Source organism: Sturnira hondurensis, unplaced genomic scaffold (genome assembly GCF_014824575.4).
Source record: "Sturnira hondurensis isolate 20B ecotype Veracruz unplaced genomic scaffold, ASM1482457v3 Scaffold0022910, whole genome shotgun sequence".
NCBI lineage: Eukaryota > Metazoa > Chordata > Mammalia > Chiroptera > Phyllostomidae > Sturnira > Sturnira hondurensis.
The window spans coordinates 7760020-7781487 of record NW_028095541.1 but is presented as its reverse complement, the minus strand read 5'-3'; the positions used below and the strand labels follow the sequence as shown (position 1 = coordinate 7781487).

At 41.8% G+C, this 21468-nt stretch overlaps 1 protein-coding gene across 2 annotated transcripts in view; it reads right to left on the bottom strand.

Moving 5' to 3' along the window:
• Positions 1 to 20853, bottom strand: part of PARP4 (poly(ADP-ribose) polymerase family member 4) — a 121877-nt gene extending 101024 nt beyond the window's left edge. The window contains exons 1-9 of one of the 2 annotated variants that reach the window (XM_037037281.1): positions 20724 to 20853; positions 16458 to 16590; positions 14539 to 14740; positions 9075 to 9141; positions 7829 to 7904; positions 6123 to 6236; positions 4277 to 4426; positions 3594 to 3731; positions 2454 to 2627 (exon numbers count right to left, since the gene is read on the bottom strand). In XM_037037281.1, coding sequence (XP_036893176.1) covers positions 2454 to 2627; positions 3594 to 3731; positions 4277 to 4426; positions 6123 to 6236; positions 7829 to 7904; positions 9075 to 9141; positions 14539 to 14740; positions 16458 to 16589 — 1053 coding nt within the window. In that variant the 5' untranslated portion in view covers position 16590; positions 20724 to 20853. The remainder of the gene's footprint in view (positions 1 to 2453; positions 2628 to 3593; positions 3732 to 4276; positions 4427 to 6122; positions 6237 to 7828; positions 7905 to 9074; positions 9142 to 14538; positions 14741 to 16457; positions 16591 to 20723) is intronic. The other variant, XM_037037282.1, reaches the window with a different exon arrangement.
• Positions 20854 to 21468: the final 615 nt, after the last annotated feature.

The window sequence follows — 21468 nt, the reverse complement described above, 5'->3', positions numbered from 1 at the left end:
GCCAGATTAGGGAAGTTCTCTTTCATCATTTGTTCAAATAAGTTTTCTACTTGTTGCTCTCCTCTTCTCCTTCTGGTACCACTATAATTTGGGTGTTGGAATGTTTAAAGATGTCCTGGAGGTTCCTAAGCCTCTCTTCATTTTTCTTCATTCTTGTTTCTTCATTCTTTTTTTGTTTGGTTGTTTCTCACTTCCTTCTGGTCCACTCCATTGATTTGAGTCCCAGTTTCCTTCCCATCACTATTCGTTCCCTGTGCATTTTCCTTTATTTCACTCAGAATAGCCTTCATTTTTTCATCTAATTTGCGACCAAATTCAACCAATTCTGTGAGCATCCTGATTACCAGTGTTTTGAGCTGTGCATATGATAGGCTGGCTACCTCTTTGTTGTCTAGTTGTATTTTTTCTGGAGCTTTGATCTGTTCTTTTATTTGGGCCATTTTTTTTGTCTCGACACACCTGTTACATAGTGAGGGGCAGAGCCTTAGGCATTCACCAGGGTGGGGCAACCCATGTTGCTGGGTTGTGACACTGTATGTGGGGCAGGGGTCCAAGAGGGAACAATGACACTCGCTCTGCTCTCTGCCAGATTTCAGTCATTCCTGCAGCTTCTCATAAGCAAACTGGGCCCTTCTGGTGCTGATTCCCATGTGGGTGGGCTTGTGTAAGTTCTAGGACCCTGTGGGTGTCTCCAAGGAACTCTCCTGTGAGGCTGGGAGTCTCTCCCGCCACCTCAACCCCCACAGGTGTTTTCAATTGGTGTTTTGAGGATTTATTTCCCATGCTGGGACCCTGGGTTGCATGGTCCATCATGCTACCCAGTTTCACCTGGTTTATCTGCCCATAATTGTGGGACTGCCCAGTTCTGCCAGCCACCTTGTGCGCCAAGTCCCTCCACAATCCGCCACCTTGCTGGATCTGCCTGCTGCCACCTGCCACCAGCTGGGTTCACCAGCTGCTGCTTTTTTTGGGGGGGGGGTGCCCATGACCCCTCTCCACCTGGCTGCCCAACTCTGCCCCTCCTACCGGTCTGGATGAAAATGTCTACTTTAACTCCTTGTTTGTTGGACTTCCATACAGTTCAATTTTCTGTCAGTACTGGTTGTTATTTTGTTTCTAAATTTTTGTTGTCCTTATTTTGGTCATACGAGGAGGCACAGTATGTCTACCTACGCCTCCACTTTGGCCAGAAGTCTCCACCCTCTATTTTTATATAAAGTAATATGCTATGTTCTTATTTGTATTGATTTGCATAAAGAAACTGGACAAAGACTAACAAACTAGTAAAAATGTTTATCAGTGTGAGGAGTGGGGATGGGTCAAAGGGGACAGCGCACAACAGAAACTGTTCTGAGTGTACTTTTTTAGTATTATTTTGAATTTTTAATTATGTAGATACATTATCTTTTGAAAATATAAAATTTAAGTTAAAAATTATCTGGGTGGGCAGCATTCATCCCCTCTCAGTAGCAAAACCATTGATAGAGGTTCTTCACTCTGGATGCAAGAATCATGGAATTTACATTTGCAAGGGTCCCATATCATCTCATTGTCGATTCTTCACTGATTTGGGTTACAGACTCCTCTGAGAACCTGCTGAAAGCTATGATTTCCCCCAAAAGCTTAAAACTTGACATATAGAAACTCCTCTGAAGTTTAGGTCAGGTGCCTCTGACCTTGGCTCCATCCCTTCAAGCATGAATAAGACAACTCAGAGCCAGAGAGTCACATGGGTTCATCCAAGGTGGTGTGGACTGTGGCCACCTCCCTGCCATACTCCTTTTTGCTAACTGAGCCCTGCTCCTCCCCCCACAGCTCAAGGGGAATGACCCATTTCTGAGCAGTCACATTAACTCCATTTCCCCTGGCCAGTGACTGCCTCAGGAATGTACATTACTCAATTCTGACTAAAGAAATAAAAGTCTGCTGGAGCTTCCTCTAAGAGAAACCAAAACACATATTCTAGGTGGGATGCTATGAATTGCAGCTGTAAGTCGATGGAAAGGGGAGCCAGGCTGACAGAAGCTGTCATTTTACAGGCAGATCAGAGCTATAACCTTGAAGTGCACTGGACCAGCAGGCACCGTACATCTGGACTTCTTGTTATACAAGGTAATACGAGATAATACATATCCTCATTGTTTAAGTCAGGGGCAACTTTGTGTTTCTTTGCAGAAAGAATCCCAGCTCATGTCTTGATCTGGAAAATTCTTTTACAGAGTAGCAATTCTAAACATATGTGTAATTTTACTACTATTCCAACACCTTCCAGTTGGGAAATATGGTTCAGAAAACTTCCACGAGGACTAAAAACATTCTAAAATGTCTCAGCAATTTATTTTTGTGCAAACTCTAGAGATAACTTCTGTGATTCAGTGTTAATTTGTTCATCATTTTTGAAAATACCCTCCCCCAACATATTTTAAACTGAATTCTATATTCCAGAGATTTACCTGGCAGAGGTCCTCTTTCTTGGCTAACAGTCTCAGGTTAACCTTTTCTCTTGTTGTATCTCTGTGAGGTATTAATCTGTAGAACTCACTCATCATCTTTTGCAATTGCTCTTCTGTTTCTCCATTTTTCAGTGCTTGCTTTACTAGGAGGAGAATTCCCTCTGCCTTGCTCACCTTTAAACGGAAGGTGATACACTTATTAGAATTAGATCTTAATCATATAGAAAGTGAAGAAATGTATAAAATAGCTACAACAGTTGTCAGACATGTTGCAAATGTTAGTTTTCTGGACACCTGTCATCAAACAAACACAGTGTTTACTGGAGATGTATCCTGGTGGTGGTGACAACACCGTGAGGAGCTGCCCAAACTGGCTTGGCTCAACGAGAGGGAAGAACCAGAGTCTGCGCTACACATGATCCATATGTCTATATCTGCATATGCACAGAGAGAGGAGTGCTCATGCAATGGTAGGAGACCTGCTTTTCACATGAGACATTTAGAAACATGTCAGAATCAAACTAGGAGCAAACCCCACCAGAACATGTTTTGAATGACACAAGTTCCTTTTGGACTCTACCTCAGGAAACATTTTTGCCCTGAAATAAATTCATTTAATTCCATAGAGCAATCATCTGTATCATTTGAATATGAGAATGTACTTGTATAAGTTGGATCACTGAGAATATTTTCTTTCATCTACTCTTTTAATTGTATATAATTAAGAACAGTTTCTGGGGCACTGGGAGCCTGCCTCCCTTCCCCCTGGAGGGTCAGAGGTACAAGGCTCTGAAGCAGGTACAATGGAGTAGATTAGGGTCTGATTAGGGATGAGAGGACCAAGAGCACCCATGTCTCTCAGGCCTGCTACAAACCTCCTGACCAAGAGGAGCAGGCCTCCTGATAAGCCAAGCTTTGATCAGCAATCATGCCTGACATTTTACACGTGGGAATGTCTGGTTTTCTTCAAAGCTTATCTCCCCTCAGTGTGGACTGCTCCATGATAAGAAGAAAGAACAGGAGTGCATCTAAAAAGAACTGAACCATTGCTCAAACAGAAGTGGCACCACTGAGGCTAAGCAACCAGGAAAGCAGATTTGTCAGGGTACAGGCTCTGTTTCAAGGACATGCATGACTTACATCATTAAGACTGATCCTGCTCATGGACTCAAGGAGCGTGTGCTCCAGGTGGCCCAGCGCCTCTGTCCAAATCATCTCCAGTAGATCGCTCACTTCTTGGCTCAGAGTGCTTGAATGTATTGCCTCCTCCAATAGCAACTGCAACAAAATAGAAAAAAAACAAAGTTTTCATGGGTAGGTTTACTTTTAATGGAGATGATCGGAGGTATGAGAATAATTACAGCCAAGAGAAGGCTGCTCACACCCAAGTAACTGTTGATACTATGGGCCTCCCCTTTCTGTTCAGCTCCCCCTCCCCCTCCTCCCTAAACCATCCCTCTGCACCCCCTTGTCTCTTTTAGTCCCATTTTATTTTTCTTTTTGCCATTTTCTTCACTCTCAACTTTAAGCCTGCCAGTGGAATGAAGTTAAGTGGTATTAAGGGTGAAGGACCCCTGACTCCTCGCCCAGGTTGTAGGGGAAACTTTTGAAAGTTGTGATGATCTGTTGCTGAAAGAAACCCTAAGTTTTGAAGCTCATCCTGGAACTCACTCCCCTCACAGCCTCCAAGCCTTTCTGTGGATTCACTGTTCCTTTTGCTGACTCCCACTCTTCTCTCTGGCCAGTTTTTCATTTGCCATAAAGAAAACATTTCTCTTAAAAATAGTCAATAACACAAAATAACATAAATAAATCAATCTTACTGCTTGCAATTTTTCAGATGCTAATTGGGTGGCTTCAGGGGTAAAAGATTCTCTTAGTAGAAATCCTTGTTTCTTCAGCTCTTCAATGTAATTTTTGTAGTACTCACTTGCATCCGCAGAGGTGTACTTTACAGAGAACTGATTTCTAGGCTGTGAATACAGTAGGTAGCAAAAACGTGAGGATATGAGGATACAGTAACTTAGCGTCCATCTTTACTGAGTACCTACTATATACCGTGGGGATAGGAACATAAACAAGGCATTAGATCCCTGCTACTGTCAAGGGAGCCACGAGACTGACAAACCTCCTCCTGGACAGGATGCCTCTCAAACGTGGCAAAAAATATGTCATGTTCAAGTTCTGCATTTAAGAAAGTAGAGTTTTGACTACTGAAAAAAAATAAATATTTAAAATAAACCATTAAAAAACAAAATCTTTTTTTAAAAAGGTGGAATTTAACATAATTTCCATCAAATAGTTTAATAAAAGAGGAGGGCCTAGAAGAGAGTCTCTTCTGGAACAGCCCCTTCTCTGCTTGTTAAGTGAGGGTCGTTTCTATCAAGGTGAACAGACACACCAAGGAGACTCACACGTTTGAAGAGGGTGCTCAGCAATGAGCCCTATAGGGAGCAGGAAGAGACATGCTGGCCTAGGCAGCGTCATCATCTTTTTCTCAATAAAGGAAAAAAAAACAATAACATTCCAAGTTGATTTTTAGTTTTTACCCACACAACTAAATCCTCCACCAAATATAGCCTACATGTTGAAGTGAAAGGTTAACAAAACCCTTTCCCCTTCTTGGACACACCTGAACTTGGATTAACTTTTTATAGCTGTTCCCATGGAAACCTTTATGGGTAGAGTGTCAGCTGTAATACTAGGCAAAATAGCTTTGGTAATAGTGGCTTATCAATCAATTGCATTGGGACTGGAAATTCAGTGAATGAACCATAAATAGTGATGGGAAACCTGCATGATGGGTTCCCCTGGGAGAAGTGACTCTAATAACAGACACTTCCCTTAATTAAGGGCATCTCAACTGAGGCCCCGTTCTAAAAGTCAGGGGCTCCTGGGGGTGGGCTTCTAAGCCAGGTGGATCAGCACCCACCTGACATGAGCCTCCTTCCTTGCCCAGGGCTAACCCTGGTGTGGGCACAAAGCAAGCATGTCCACAGCCTGAGCGAAATGCTGGGAGGACCACCTGCCCCACTGAGCAGCGCCTGTGTGTGCTGCTGTTTCCTGACTGTAAGCTGAATGTCTAACAATAGAAGATAGTCTGATGGTTTTGTGGCATTTTCCTTGAACTTTAGGTATTAGTTCTGAATTTATTTTTGTTTCATAGTTGTTTTAGGTTGGTCTCTACAAAGCCCTCCTTGCTGCTTGGAGCATACAATAGCTCACAGACGTCTCACTGTCACAGTGGGTCACAGTCACAAATGTGCTGTTTCCTCCCAGGTGGCAATTTCTGAGGGGCAGATGTAAGTATTCTTTATATTTGGATTCTGGCCTCTAGTAGAATGTTTGGTACATAGTAGGTGTGTGAATGGATTGCTTTGAAAAGTATGCAAAGTTTCTGTGAGGGGCTCAGTACAGGGGTAAGAACCCTATACAGTGAGTGTCTTCCTCTGATGAGCTCCCCTGTGCTGCTCTGGTCAAGGGGTGCTAGGCTTACCCTGCTCTCCTTACCTGGCGATTTTCAAAAGGAAACACATTTTCACTTTTCAAATCTATGTACCAGGCAAAACAAAAAATATGAATAGATTGGCTGGTTACTGGCCAATGTTAAGGGAACTAGTTATGAACAAGGATAGATAAACACACAGGAATTGATAGAAAGACCATTACCTCAGTGCCACCGGCCAGGAGGAAGTGTGCAGCTATGAGGAAGGCTGGGTCCCCTGGGTCTTGGGAGCACTGCAACTCCACCACGGCAGTTTCCTGACCTCCCTGGGGCCCCACCTAGAAAACAGCTTGGTCTATCATAAGCAGCTTTCATTAAACAACAAATTGTATACGCCATTATAAAAGACTGATTATAAAACTAGTACATGCTCATTTGGAGATATCATGCAGAAAATTCAAAAAGTTCAAAGAAAAAAATAAAAATAAACTGGAATCATAGTATAGATATATAACCACTATTAATATTTAGGTATATTTCACTCCTGTATTTTTACTGTAGGTCTAGCTGTATATGTTTAAATGATAACACTTTTCTTTTTTTAAGTATAGTTTATTAATTATACCTTTAGTTTTTCTAATTTTTCCTCCTTTATCCCCCCTGTTCTACACCCCCCAAACCTCCAGCATTCCCCCCTCTTAGTTCATGTCCATGGGTTGTACATATAAGTTCTTTGATGTCTGTTTTCTATATCATTCTTAACCTCTCCCCATCTATTTTATGCCTACCAATTATGATTCTTATTCCCTGTACCTTTACCCCCATTCTTTCCCTCCCTTTTCCCACTGAAAACTTGCCATATAATGTTCATTTCTCTGGTTCTGTTTCTGTTCTAGTTGCTTGCTTAGTATTTGTTTTTGGTTTTTTTGTTTGTTTTTTTTTTCTAGGTTCAGTTGTTGATAGTTGAGTTTGTTGTCATTTTAATGTGCATAGTTTTTTATCTCTTTCAATTTCTTAGATAAGTCCCTTTAACATTTCATATAATAGGGGCTTGGTGATGGTGAACTCCTCTAACTTCACTTTACCTGGGAAGCACTTTATCTGCCCTTCCATTCTAAATGAAAGCTTTGCTGGATAGAGTAATCTTGGATATAGGTCCTTGTTTTTCATGACTTGGAATACTTCTTTAAGCCCCTTCTTGCCTGTAAGGTTTCTTTTAAGAAATCAGCTGATAGCCTTATGGACACTCCTTTGTAGGTCACTTTCTCCTTTCCTCTTGCTACTTTTAAGATTCTCCCTCTATCTTTAGTCTTAGATAACTTAATGATGATATGCCTTGGTATGTTCCTCTTTGAGTCCAACTTCTTTGGGACTCCTAGGCTTCCTGAACTTCCTTGAAGTCTATTTCCTTCACTTTTTGTATCTTCTTTAACACAGATGGAATGTCATTTTCAAGTTACATTTTATTAAAATACAAAAAAAATAAATGGAGCATCATTTTGAATGTTAAAGTTAAATTGCATTTGTGTGATATTGGAGAAAAGTTTTTTATTTTTCTTTTAAATGAAAAGTAATGGAAATTCAAGATGGTGTAAATACTTGTACCAAACCTCTTAATATATCAGAAACTGTTAAAAACAGGGAGGACCTGTATTTTTAATGTTCTATTAATATTGTATTCTATTTATACTTTATTACAAGCATGTATTATTTTTACAATAATTACAAGCAATCACTCTCACACTAAAAATTAAACATTAGAGTTTAAAATGTAAAAATTTTCTTGACCATTAAAAATCAACTTATGTATTAAGAAATATCATTCAGGACATGCATAATTTTTCAAACCAATGAGACAATTATCAAACAGGAAGAACATTCACAAGACATTCAGACAGCCTTTTTTTCCAAATAGAAATCAAACTCTTACTTTTTCCAAGACGTCATACTTTGCAACTTCAAAATCTTCAGGAAAATGAGGAATTTCAACATTCTCAGTAGAAAACCTGAAATTTGTACAATTAAAATTTTAATATTACAATCAACTTTTAGACTAAACAGGATTTTCATAAAATTTTTCTTGTATTTCTAACTCCATTCAAAATGCACTGTCAGTCCCTAATGCCTCCTTAGATATTGTAAAAATAGTTAAAAGTTCTTGTGGAATGAGTTGGATTCCTTCTTTACGTAATTCTAGAGTGCTGATGTCTGCATTGAATAGCGGGGATGGCACAAAGCACAGGCATAAAAGAAACAGACCAGCATGTTGGACAAATCACAGCTCCTCATAGACAGGCTGCCTGTATTCACTCTGAGATGAACCCTTAGACACCATGTCACTCCAGACAGGTCCACACCGCTCTGTACTACAGTCAACTCCTGTTAAAAATAAAGGTGTCAGACTTCTCATCATTTGTATTTCTGATTTTAATACTTATTCTCTCTTTTAGCATTACTATTAGCAAGTAAAATGAGGCAAAATGGGATGCCTCTCTGACACTGCAGTCTTGGGTATGCATTAAGAAGCCATTCAGAGCTTCAGACTCACATACTCCATTTGGAAGGTTATTATTATTTCCATTTTTGAAAATATCAGGAGGAAAATAAAGAACTCTTTCTCTTTTTTTTTAAAATATTTTAATTTATTATCTTTAGAGGGGAAGGGAAGGAGAGAGGGAGAGAAAAATCAATGTATGGTTGCCTCTGCCGAGAACACACAATGTATCATGTGTCCCCTGCCGGGAACTGGCCTGCAACCCAGGTATGTGCCCTGACTGGGAATCGAACCACGATCCTCTGGTTCACAGGCCCATGCTCAGTCCACTGAGCTACACCAGCCAGGGCCAAGAACTCTTTCTAAATGCTATTCAGTAAGGTAAAAGAGTGAGCAGACAGACCATATTTCATCTCCAGTGGTTTTTCTTTTTTCAAATCAATGTCACAACTACATCTAATCTCTCATAATACTGAGAAGATAAAAATAATTATCATTATACTAGTTGAAGTAAAATATCTTAAAGAAGTAAAAATAAGGAGCTTGAAAAGCAACATACTACCAAAAGCAAAAGTAAAATACTACCAAAAATACTGCTGTACTAATAATATTTTAATACTGTGCTTGAGGTTCGTAAAACATTTTGCAAATCATCCAGTCTGAACAACAAGAATTAGATTACTCAGTAAGTTTCACAATGCTCTTCATCTCTGTGGCATTATCCGGGCATAGCTTATCTGTCTTCACATCTAAAATGAAAACAAACAAAACACTTCTTTACTACTCAAGGTTTTATTAAAATTGGTTAACAATTTTTGTTAAAATTGGTTAAATGCTGGAACTGTCAAGATTCTTGAATGCAGGGCATATTTGCCATGTTATTCTATCTTTTTAAAGTGTTCTTAGACTTCCATCCAAGATGGGGGTGTAGGTAGATATGCTTTGCTCCTTCACACAACCAAAAGAAAGACAACAACCAATTTGAAAACAAAAAATAACCAGAACTGGCAGAAAATTGAACTGTATGGAAGTCCGACAACCAAGGGGTTAAACAAACATCCAGACTGGTAGGAGGAGCAGAGACAGGCAGCCAGGATAGAGAGGACACAGGGCAAGGTGGCAGCTGGTGGGCTGGGCAGGCAAGGCAGTGGTTGGCGTGCTGGGCAGTACCACATTCATGTGGTGATATACTGGGAGACAACTGGGGAGTGAGGCAGACTGTGCAACCCAGAGTTCCAGTGCAGGAACGTAAAGCCTCAAAATCTCTCTGAAAACCTGCAGGGGTTGCAGTGGTGGGAGAAACTCCCAGCCTCACAGGAGAGTTGGTTGGAGGGACCCTCTGGGTCCCAGAATATACACAAATCCACCCACCTGGGAATCAGCACCAGAAGGGTCCAATTCACCCGAGGGTAATGGAGGAAGTGATTAGAAGCAAGAAGAGAGCCCAGCGAGTGGCACTGTTCATTCTCAGACCCCTCCCCTACATACAATGTCACAACAAAGCAAAGTGGGTTGCCCCACCATGGGGGATGCCTACAGCTCCGCCCCTTAAAATGTAATAGGTACACTGAGACAGGGAAATAAAGCCCAAATGAAAGAACAGATAAAAACTCCAGAAAAAGAGCCAAGTAACAAGGAGATAGACATCAGATGCAGAGTTCAAAAACTGGTAATCGGGATGCTCACAGAAATGATTGAGTAGAGATGCAAAATAAAGAAGAAGTGAAGGCTATACAAAGTGAAATAAAGAAAAATATACGGGAAACCAACAGTGAAGAGACTCAAGTCAATGATTTGAAGCAGAAGGGAAAAATAAACATTCAACCAGAACAGAATGAAGAAACAAGAATTCAAAAAAATGAGGAGAGGCTTAGGTATGCACCTCTGGGACAACTTTATACACTATAACATCTAAATCATAGGGATGCCAGAAGAAGAAAAGGAAGAGCAAGAAATTGAAAACTTATCTGGACAAATAATGAAGGAGAACTTCCTCAGGCCGGCAAAGGAAATAGACAGCAACTCCAGGAAGCTCAGAGAGTCCCAAAGAAGTTGGATCCAAGGAGGAAAACACCAAGACACATCATAATTAAACTGGTGTCACACCAAGACACATCATAACTCAAGATTAAAGATAAGGACAGAATCTTAAAAGCAACAAGAGAAAACAAGAGAGTTAACTACAAAGGAGTTCCCATAAGGCTGTCAGCTGATTTCTCAAAAGAAACCTTGCAGACAAGAAAGGGCTAGAAAGCAGTATTCCAAGTCATGAAAGGCAAGGACCCATATCCAAGATTACTCTATCCAGCAAAGCTTTCATTTAGAATGGAAGGGCAGATAAAGTGCTTCCCAGAGAAGGTCAAGTTAAAGGAGTTCATCATCACCAAGCCCTTTTTATATGAAATGTTAAAGGGACTTATCTAAGAAAAAGAAGATGATAGAAAATATGAACAGTAAAATGACAACAAACTCACAACTATCAGCAACTGAATCTAAGAACAAAAACAAAAGCAAACTAAGCAAACACTAGATCAGGAACTGAATCACAGAAATGGAGATCACATGGAGGGTTATCAATGGGGAGTGTGAGGGAGGAGAATGAGGGAGAAGGTACAGGGAATAAGAAGCATAATTGGTAGGTACAAAACAGACAGGAAGATGTTAAGGTTACTATAGGAAGTGGAGAAGCCAAAGAACTCATGTATATGACCCAAGAACATGAACTGAAGGGTTGGGGGAGTACTGGAAGGATGGGGGTGCAGGGCAGAGGCTGATAAAGGGAAGGAAAAGATGGGACAACTGTAATAGCATAATCCATAAAATATACTTTAAAATAAAAAATAAAATAAAAGTGTTCTTAAATTAGCTTAAGTTATTGGTGATTTAATATCAATACAGGTGGGAAAGGAGGATGGTAGTCAAAAGTCAGTGAGAACATACTATCTTAATGGCAATTAAAATAGAATGGCTACTAAAATAGGTGAGGAGAATTGCCATATAATTTGCATTATGTGAAACTCATTGATAAGCATCAATTTCAAATGGCATTTTTCTCTTCACAAGATAATGGTAAGCATAGTTATGAAGTGCATTTCTAGTACAACACAGGATCAGAATGAGTGCCTGAGTGCCATCAGGTCACAAACGTGTTCCAGTTTGGAGGAGGGAAATTCAGGGCTCCTATGTAAGGCTGAGCAATGTTTGCTTCATCTTTTTCTTACAGAAGAATAGTATCACTATCTAGAGCATTATGATCGATAGGATTAACTCTTCTAATGTGAGAATTTCTTTTCAGTTCTAATTATGCTACCTACATTTCAAAAGCCATCAGTATATTTTCAATAATTCTGGATCTGACTATATTATTCTGGATGTTGAAAAATGTTTTCCATTGTAAAAGGAATTTATCATCCTGCCTTTTTGTTTCACCTATAATTTTCTGAGACAGCAAGATAGTCTGATGACAGCATTTCTGGACAAGCACTTGTCTAAAGAGGCTAAACCACATCCAAACACTTAGATGTCTACTTTTATAAATAATGCAATTAATATCATTCAAGATGATATCTAACATATCGTGTGCTTATTAGTATTTATCAGAACTGCTTGACTTTAACCTGTCTCATGAGGAGTGCATTTCTCTATGTCCAAAGGCTTTCTTCTCAGCCAGATTCCAAAATAAAATCTGGGTTTATAAAGGAGATGTGTTGCTTTGGGAGACATCATCTTTTGGAAAGAATCTCTTTTTTTCAAAAATNAAACCACATCCAAACACTTAGATGTCTACTTTTATAAATAATGCAATTAATATCATACAAGATGATATCTAACATATCATGTGCTTATTAGTATTTATCAGAACTGCTTGACTTTAACCTGTCTCATGAGGAGTGCATTTCTCTATGTCCAAAGGCTTTCTTCTCAGCCAGATTCCAAAATAAAATCTGGGTTTATAAAGGAGATGTGCTGCTTTGGGAGACATCATCTTTTGGAAAGAATCGCTTTTTTTCAAAAATATATTTTATTGATTATACCATTACAGTTGTTCTATTCCCCCCCCTTCATTCCCCTCGACCCGCACACTCCCTCCCCCACCATTCTCCCCCCCCTTAGTTTATAACCACATGTCTCAAGTTCTTTAGATTCTGTATTTCCCCCACTATTCTCGCCCTCCCCCCATCTATTTTCTACCTACCATCTATGCTACTTATTTTCTGTTACTTCTACCCCCTTTTCCTCCTCCCACCCCCCTGTTGCTAACCCTCCATGTGTTCTTCATTTCTATGGTTCCACTCCTGATCTAGCTGTCCTCTTGGTTTGCTTTTGTTTTAGGTGTGGTTGTTAATAACTGTGAGTTTGCTGTCCTTTCACTGTTCATATTTTTCATCTTCTTTTTCTTATATAAGTCCCTTTAGCATTTCATATAATAAGGGCTTGGTGATGATGAACTCCTTGAACTTGACCTTATCTGAGAAGCACTTTATCTGTCCTTCCATTCTAAATGAAAGTTTTGCTGGATAAAGCAATCTTGGCTGTAGGTCTTTGGATTTCATGACTTGGAATACTTCTTTCCAGCCCCTTCTTGCCTGTAAGGTCTCTTTTGAGAAATCCGCTGACAGTCTGATGGGTACTCCTTTGTAGGTGACTGTCCCCTTATCCCTTGCTGCTTCTAGGATTCTCTCCTTCATTTTAGTCTTGGCTAATGTAATTATGATGTGCCTTGGTGTGTTCCTTCTTGGGTCCAACTTCTTTGGGACTCTCTGAGCTTCCTGGATTTCCTGGAAGTCTATTTCCTTTGCCAGACTGGGGAAGTTCTCCTTTATTATTTGTTCAAATAAGTTTTCCACTCGTGGCTGTTTCTTTCCCCCTTCTGGTACCCCTATAATCCGGATGTTGGAACGTTTAAAGATGTCCTGGAGGTTCCTAAGCCTCTCCTCATTTTTTTGAATTCTCATTTCTTCATTCCTTTCTGGTTGGATGTTTTGTTCTTCCTTCTGGTCCATTCCATTGATTTGAGTCCCAGTTTCCTTTCCATCGCTATTGGTTTCCTGGACATCTCCCTTCATTTCAATTAGTTTAGCCTTCATATGTTCCTCTAATTTGTGACTATAATCAACCAGTTCTGTGAGCATCCTGATAAACAGTGTTTTGAATTGTGCTTCTGAGAGGCTGGCAATTTCTCGGTCACTGAGAGTTATTGGCTCTGGGACTTTGAGTTCTTCTTGCGCCATCTTTTGGGCTGTTTGTGCCTGTTCCATAGCAGGATCAGAGCCCTAAGGTGTTCACTAGAGCAGAGCAACTAAGTCGCTGGGTTGTGACGTTATATGAGGGGGCAGGGTTAAAGAGGAACTATGGCGTCCCGTCTGCCCCCATGCCCCCACCGGCGCCGCAGCCACCACTGTCACCGGGCCACGCGTTTCGTTCCACTGCACGCGAGTGTGCCACCGCCGTCAGCCCTCCACCACTGGGTTCACCCCCTGGGGCCTGCACAGTCTGTCTCACTGTGTGCGAATGTGCGACCGCGGTCCATCTGCCCCACACCCTGACTGGTTCCGGGCTGCCTGCTCGCCTAGGTCGGGGGATCTGTTCTGCCCGACCCTGCTCCACTGTTGGCTCCATCCCTCTTACTGTCCCTGTTGAATGGTTCGTAGTTGTCGGACTTCCGTATAATTCAATTTTCTGGTCTTTGGGTGTGTCCTAGTTCTCCAAACCGTTGTTGTATTCAAACTTGGCTGGGAGAAGGCACAGTGTTTCCACCTATGCCTCCATCTTGGCGGAAGTCTGGAAAGAACCTCTTTAGCCAATCCTGGTCATAAAATTTGCAGTCATTACTTTTTGATGATAATTTTTTAACACAAAGGTTCTTCCTCTTCCCAGTTAAATTACACATCAAGTTTACTGAGACTATTAGTCTTTTTTGTAGTCATTTTGATTCTGATCATACTAGAATGGATATGGACAAATCTATTTCTATTGCTAAAGAAGTCTTTGTCCTTCACTATTTGCCACCCATTTTTCTGAGATAACAACAAACCTAATTTTTATGTAGTATATCTGGACCATGCTTTGTCTATGATATCTTTGACAAACCAAAATGTTTACTATAGCACCTATAATATACTGAGTGCTTGATATGAAACGCTTACCAGAACTGCTTGCCTCTTGACAAGGAAGTGGTGCACTGTCCTGTGACTTGTTAGGACTGTAATTCTTTACGTCCAAGAGTCTCCTTTCTTTGATAGATTCCCATATAAAATCCAGGTTTGCAATGTGGATATGGTGCTTTTGGATAGAGTTCAGTTGGTACCGACTCAGAACATCAGCACTGTCTAAGATCACATGTGTACACTAAGAAAAAAGAATCATTATGCATTAGTAAAAACAAAATTTAAATGGTTTTATAACTGTAATTTTCACCTTTGAAACAAGTCCTGTTAGAAGGTAATTTGTAACAATTTTTCCCAGATATCTATAACTCTTATAAATAGTAGAATTAATTGCTACATTAGAGTTAAAAAAATCAAGTTTTTAAGAGTATGGATATGGATGTACCATGATTGATTAACCAACCCTAGAGGTCATTTCCAAATATTTACTCCTCTAAACAATGTGCTGAATATCTTCATATATAGTTCTTTGTGCAACTTATTTTTTTCCTTAGGGGTAGAATAGAAGGCTTAAAGGGTATTTATTTTAACTTGTTAATTTGCAATTTTATTAACTTATTTAAAAATAAGTAGTATATGTACATTGTAGACTAGGTAGAAAGTAAAATTACAATAATAAGTTAATTTATTCCCCATCATTTCTCCAGGTTCTTGTCCCCAGAGGAACCTGCTGTAGCTTGTTCTCAGCTATACTTTGCAGAGCTATCCTACGTAGATAAGACAAATACAAGTACTTAGCAGACAGCAGCATACTAGACACACAGCTTTTCCACTTAACAACTTATTTTGGAGATCATTCCTCATCGTTACATACTGTGCTAACTCCTTCATTACAATAGCTGGTACGCACATTTCAAATGTTCATAGATACTGGCAAAGCAACTGCTGAAAAGGTTGAAGTCCATATGTGAGAGACTCTAAAAGTGAGAGCCCATGTTGATATTCTCTGTGCCGAAGGTACACTGAGAGGGTATAAGGGGCATGAACTGTTATTCATCATCTACAGAAATGGTAAGACAAGTCAGTGAGAAAAGTTGTATAGGGAAGTACAGACAATTCTGCCTGACCTGGAGGAAAACAGGGCCATTCCATTTCTAATATTCATGGGCAAACTACCAAATGCTAGAGAAGCACCCAGCATCCAGCCGGAGTTGACTGTGCTTCATGGAGCAAACCCAGCTCCCGTAAGCTAGCCCAGGGTTCTGGTCCAGGAAAGGGCAGCCCCATCAGCCTGCTAACACAAGGAAGAGCACGCACAGGGCAGGGCATGCACTTGTATGCAACCTAAAGACTTTGAATTTCAATTTTTACTTCTTATGATGAGGTGGTTAAAACAGAGCAGGGTAACCGTTGTTATTTGCAAGATTTCATCTAGCTATGAAATTCCATATCTAAACTGTCAGGCCTACAGTTCAAGAGAGAAGGTAGCTTCCTTCCACCTTTAAATAAACAAAGTACAAAGATCAGTTTACAACGCATGTTTTTGTTTTGTTTTTTCTGTCCCCTAGGAGCAACCCTTATGGGTGTCACTCCAGTGTTGACATACTGGAGAGTGATAGCAGTGCTTGCGGCAAACACTGCACATTCTAGCTTTTCTCCTTTGAGAACAGACTTGGCTGGTCTGGTGTTACCTCCATGGATGTTATCGGCTATGCTCTGATGATACCAGATTCACAGAGCAAGTAGGTTTGCCTACAGCTCACAGGAACAGGGAAAGACGGATTGGTGGCCTTCCCTGCTCTGCCTTTCTCCAGTCCAGATTCCCTGTTAGCCATGTCACTCCCCTGTCTTTGCTGACTTCCTGCTGCCAGTTGTCTCTGCCTACTCCTCTCACCACCCCCTGCACTCCCCTCAGGCACAATGTCTATCAGAAAAGAGTTTAGGAAACTTGCAAATACCTGAGGATTTAATAAAAAGGAAACATTTCCACCATTTTCCTTAATGTCAGTTTGTAGCTTTTTCTTCTGTTGACCAGGTAAGTGCTTGACTTTCAAACAGAAGGTACAATTGGCGAAGATTCCCAAAGTCATCCTGTAGGAAAAGAAGTTTCAACTCACAGCTTTTAAGAATTTACTTTCCAATGAATATAAATGTCAATGACTTTAGAATTGTTCTACATGCAAACTGTGGGAAAGTTGGGCATTATTTTAAAAAAAGAGACTGCAATCATATTATAATCACAAAAGTTGAATATTGCCTGTGTTTGCAATACGTATTTTGCTTTTAGAATAATTTCTAGCTTTTATGTCTGACATTATGACACCCAAAGATCGTTTCCTATAGACTCAATACACATGATAGATTTCAATTACAAAAAGAGAAACATGATAGATTTCAGTTACAAATCAAATGTGATTTAAGAATACAGAAGCATTAAAAAATGTAAAAAATAGAGACTTCCGCCAAGATGGAGGCATAGGTGGAAACACTGTGCCTTCTCCCACAACCAAGTTTGAATACAACAAAGGTTTGGAGAAACAAAGACACAACCAAAGGACAGAAAATTGAATTATACGGAAGTCCGACTACATCTAACCGTTCAACGGGGACGGTAAGAGGGGCGGAGCCAGCAGCGAGCAGGGTCGGGCAGGACAGGGCCCCCGACCCAGGCGCGCAGGCAGACGGGAACCAGTTGGGGTGCGGGGCAGACCGCGGGCGCATATTCGCGCACAGTGAGACAGACCACGCAGGCCCCAGGGGGCGAGGGCTGACGGCGGTGGCACACTCGCGTGCAGTGGGACGAAACGCGTGGGCCCGGTGACGGCAGCAACTGCGGCACCGGTGAGGGCCGTGGCGGCAGGCGGCGGACAGGACGCCATAGTCCCTCTTTGACCCCGCCCCCACATACAGCGTCACAACCCAGCGACTTAGTTGCCCTGCAATACCAGTGAGAGCCATTGTCCCTCTTTGACCCCGCCCCCACATACAACGTCACAACCCAGCGACTTAGTTGCCCTGTTCTAGTGAACACTTTAGGGCTCTGATCCTGCTATGGAACAGGCACGAACAACCCGAAAGATGGCACAAGAAGAACTCAAAGTCCCAGAGCCAATAACTCTAAGCGACCGAGAAATTGCCAGCCTCTCAGAAGCACAATTCAGGACACTATTTATCAGGATGCTCACAGAACTGGTAGATTATAGTCACAAATTAGAGGAACAAAGTCACAAATTAGAGGAACATATGAAGGCTAAACTAATTGAAATGAAGGGAGATGCACAGGAAACCAATAGTGATGGAAAGGAAACGGGGACTCAAATCAATGGAATGGACCAGAAGGAAGAACAAAACATCCCACCAGAAAGGAATGAAGAAATGAGAATTCAAAAAAATGAGGAGAGGCTTAGGAACCTCCAGGACATCTTTAAACGTTCCAACATCCGAATTATAGGGGTACCAGAAGGGGGAAAGAAACAGCCACGAGTGGAAAACGTATTTGAACAAATAATAAAGGAGAACTTCCCCAGTCTGGCAAAGGAAATAGACTTCCAGGAAATCCAGGAAGCTCAGAGAGTGCCAAAGAAGTTGGACCCAAGAAGGAACACACCAAGGCACATCATAATTACATTAGCCAAGACCAAAATGAAGGAGAGAATCCTAGAAGCATCAAGGGATAAGGGGACAGTCACCTACAAAGGAGTACCCATCAGACTGTCAGCGGATTTCTCAAAAGAGACCTTACAGGCAAGAAGGGGCTGGAAAGAAGTATTCCAAGTCATGAAATCCAAAGACCTACAGCCAAGATTGCTTTATCCAGCAAAGCTTTCATTTAGAATGGAAGGACAGATAAAGTGCTTCTCAGATAAGGTCAAGTTCAAGGAGTTCATCATTACCAAGCCCTTATTATATGAAATGCTAAAGGGACTTATATAAGAAAAAGAAGATGAAAAATATTAACAGTGAAAGGACAGCAAACACACAGCTATTAACAACCACACCTAAAACAAAAGCAAACCAAGAGGACAGCTAGATCAGGAGTGGAACCATAGAGATGAAGAACACATGGAGGGTTAGCAACAGGGGGGTGGGAGGGGGAGAAGGGGGGAGAGGGCACAGAAAATAGCATAGATGGTGGGTAGAAAATAGATAGGGGGGAGGGCGAGAATAGTGGGGGAAATATAGAATCCAAAGAACTTGAGACACGTGGTTATAAACTAAGGGGGGCAGAATGGTGGGGGAGGGAGTGTGCGGGTGGAGGGGATTGAAGGGGGGAATAGAACAACTGTAATGCTATAATCAATAAAATATATTTAAAAAAGATTTTATTTATTTTTAGAGAGAGGGGAAGGGAGGGAGAAAGAGAGGGAGAAAATTGTCAATGATGTGCAGGAGAAATATTGATAGGTAGCACACCCTCAATGGGGAACCCAGCCTGCAATCCAGGGATGTGCTCCAACTGGGAATTGAACCAGTGACCCTTTGGTTTGCAGGATGGCACCCAATCCACTAAGCCAGGAACTTTTTTTTATTCCATTTCAAATGAGATTCAAATTTCTTACGGTTCAAGGCCTAGCCTCTCTTCCCAGTGTCATCCTACACACCACTCTCATTCTGCCCTGACCACACTGGCTTTTTCTTCAGGTTGGCAACAACCTTAAACTTGGTTCTCAGGGCCTTCACACATATTGTTCCTTCTTGCTAGTACTCTTTCCCCCTACACTCACCCCACACTTGTATCCCACTCAGGACCTAGTAGGCACTTTCCAACAAATGAACATATTAGGAGTTCACTTTTTCTTTCCTTATGTGACCTAGTTAAACCGAAGTCGCTTGATTTAACTCTGCCTTTCTGTAGCACTAATATTTACTAATTTCATGTGTCATCTTTTACATTCCAAATGACTCATAATTACCATGTTTTGTAGATGAGAAATGATAATGAATACTGTGAAAGATATCAGACCATCCTATTTAGACAAACCTATTTTGTTTTTAAGCTCTGACAGTTAAAAATCTAAGAACATATGAACAAAACACCAAAATGCTCTAATAAATCTTTAGCAATTTCCAAGACAGTCTCTAAACTGGAGGAGGCCGACTGCCCAGCTCTACCTCTCCAGATAAGTGAGTCTTCCAGCCATCAGACGGTGGCTTAGGGACACACCCTCGAGGTCCTGGGAAACTCTCTGCCCTCCTTTCACAAATTCTGGCAACTCTGTCCAGAAACCATGGTGGCAGTTGGGAGCCTCCCCGGGAACCCTCAGGCTCCGATCCGGGTCCCAAGGGGTTGGGGCCTCCCCATACCCCCAGCAGGCAGTTGTAATCACACAAGTCCCTATTACCATTGGCTGTTCTCTTAACTCTTGTCAGTTTCTCCAGGAGGGCAGCTTCCATGGAAGGGCAGTGTCTTTTTGATCTTTATCTCCCTAGGCTCTAAGCTACACACTAAGCACTCAGTAAGTGCTAGGGCACACAGTGGGCATGCAATAAATGCTTGCTTACTAAAAATTCGCTCATCCATTAAAGCTAGGATTACAGAAGGGCCTTCTGAAACTATTTGCATATTTGGACCCAAATGGCATCACTTCCGCACTTCCCTAAGGGGACTATTGAACCCCTCAAAAGAAAGGCCACCCACTCTCGTGCTTCTCCAACTCCGGCGGCACATCACAGCTCTGAGCACACAGGAACTTGTTAAGTGCTCACTGAATACAGGCTCAAGTTAGTGCACTTCGGCATCTGCAACGTGCACACACTCGGAGTGAATTTCTCCTTTATTCTAACGCCACATTCTGTAGATCTTTATGTTTACTGTCATTCTGTAACCCAGAGTGGAAAGGCTGAACACTGGGCAGAGCCCTGCTTTTCTAGAAGCTGAGATTGAACGAATCCGCCTCAACAGGGATTACTGATCTCATTACCAGGTTTTTGACTTTGGACTTCCCCTGATAGTACGTGTTCCTATCACATACAGTGTTCCCAATTATTCGCGGTATTCCCTGGTTGTCCACCAAAATCCTGGACTTTTGCAAAAGTTTGCTCTGAAACCCAAATTTCATAAGACAGACACGCCGTTTGGCTTTCTGGAAACGAAAAAAGCGGACCCCGGGTGCGACCTGCTAGTTCCGGGAGACGCGGGTCTGCACACCACACCCCGACCGTCTGCGTCTTTCAGACCCGCAACCCAGGCTGCCAACTCAGGACACCCCGCGGCGCCCACTCACCTGCCAAAGGATCGGGCCTCTCCAAGTGCCTTCGGACTCTGGGGTCTTCTTCTCTGGACGCTTCCGAGCTCCTGACTCCCCTCTCCCGCTGACCTCCGCCGAGCAAAGGAGACCTCGGAGCTCCGCCCCCGCCAGGCCGCGCCCCGGCCGCGCCTGGTTGTGGGAGCCTAGGCCGCGTTCCCCGCTGCAAGGCCGAGGCTGCGCAGGCCCGCCGTGTCCTCCCGGACCAGTCCAGGGTTAGGGTTTTTCTGTTTCAGCTTCCAGGCCCAATTTGGCCAATGGGCGGGGCGGTGAATCCAAAGTTAGAATTTAGGACAAGTGGGTGCTGCTATTTAATTGAGAAATGAGGGTGATTTCCCGGGAGCTGGAAAGAAGCAATTTTCGGAAGGGTTTAGTTAGAGTCAGGGAAACAGGAGGTTAAAATAATGAATTTAGTTTAAGGACTTCTGGAGTTTGAAATTTGCCGTAGTGTTCCTAAGGAGTTAGAAATACAGATCTGCCATTCCCGAGATGGGGGAGGGGGGATTCAGATTTATTGAGCAGACAGAAGTGTGAAAGAATAAAATTCCATAGATAATGAAGAAAATGAGAATAGAAAAGGTGTAGAAAGGTTACAGAGCCAGACTTTACGACATGCAAATCTCAGTAATGTTGCAGGCTGGGCTCCAGACCACTGCAATAAAGCCAGTATCACAATAGAGCCAGTCACATGAATTTTTAGATTTCCTCATGCATATAAAAGTTA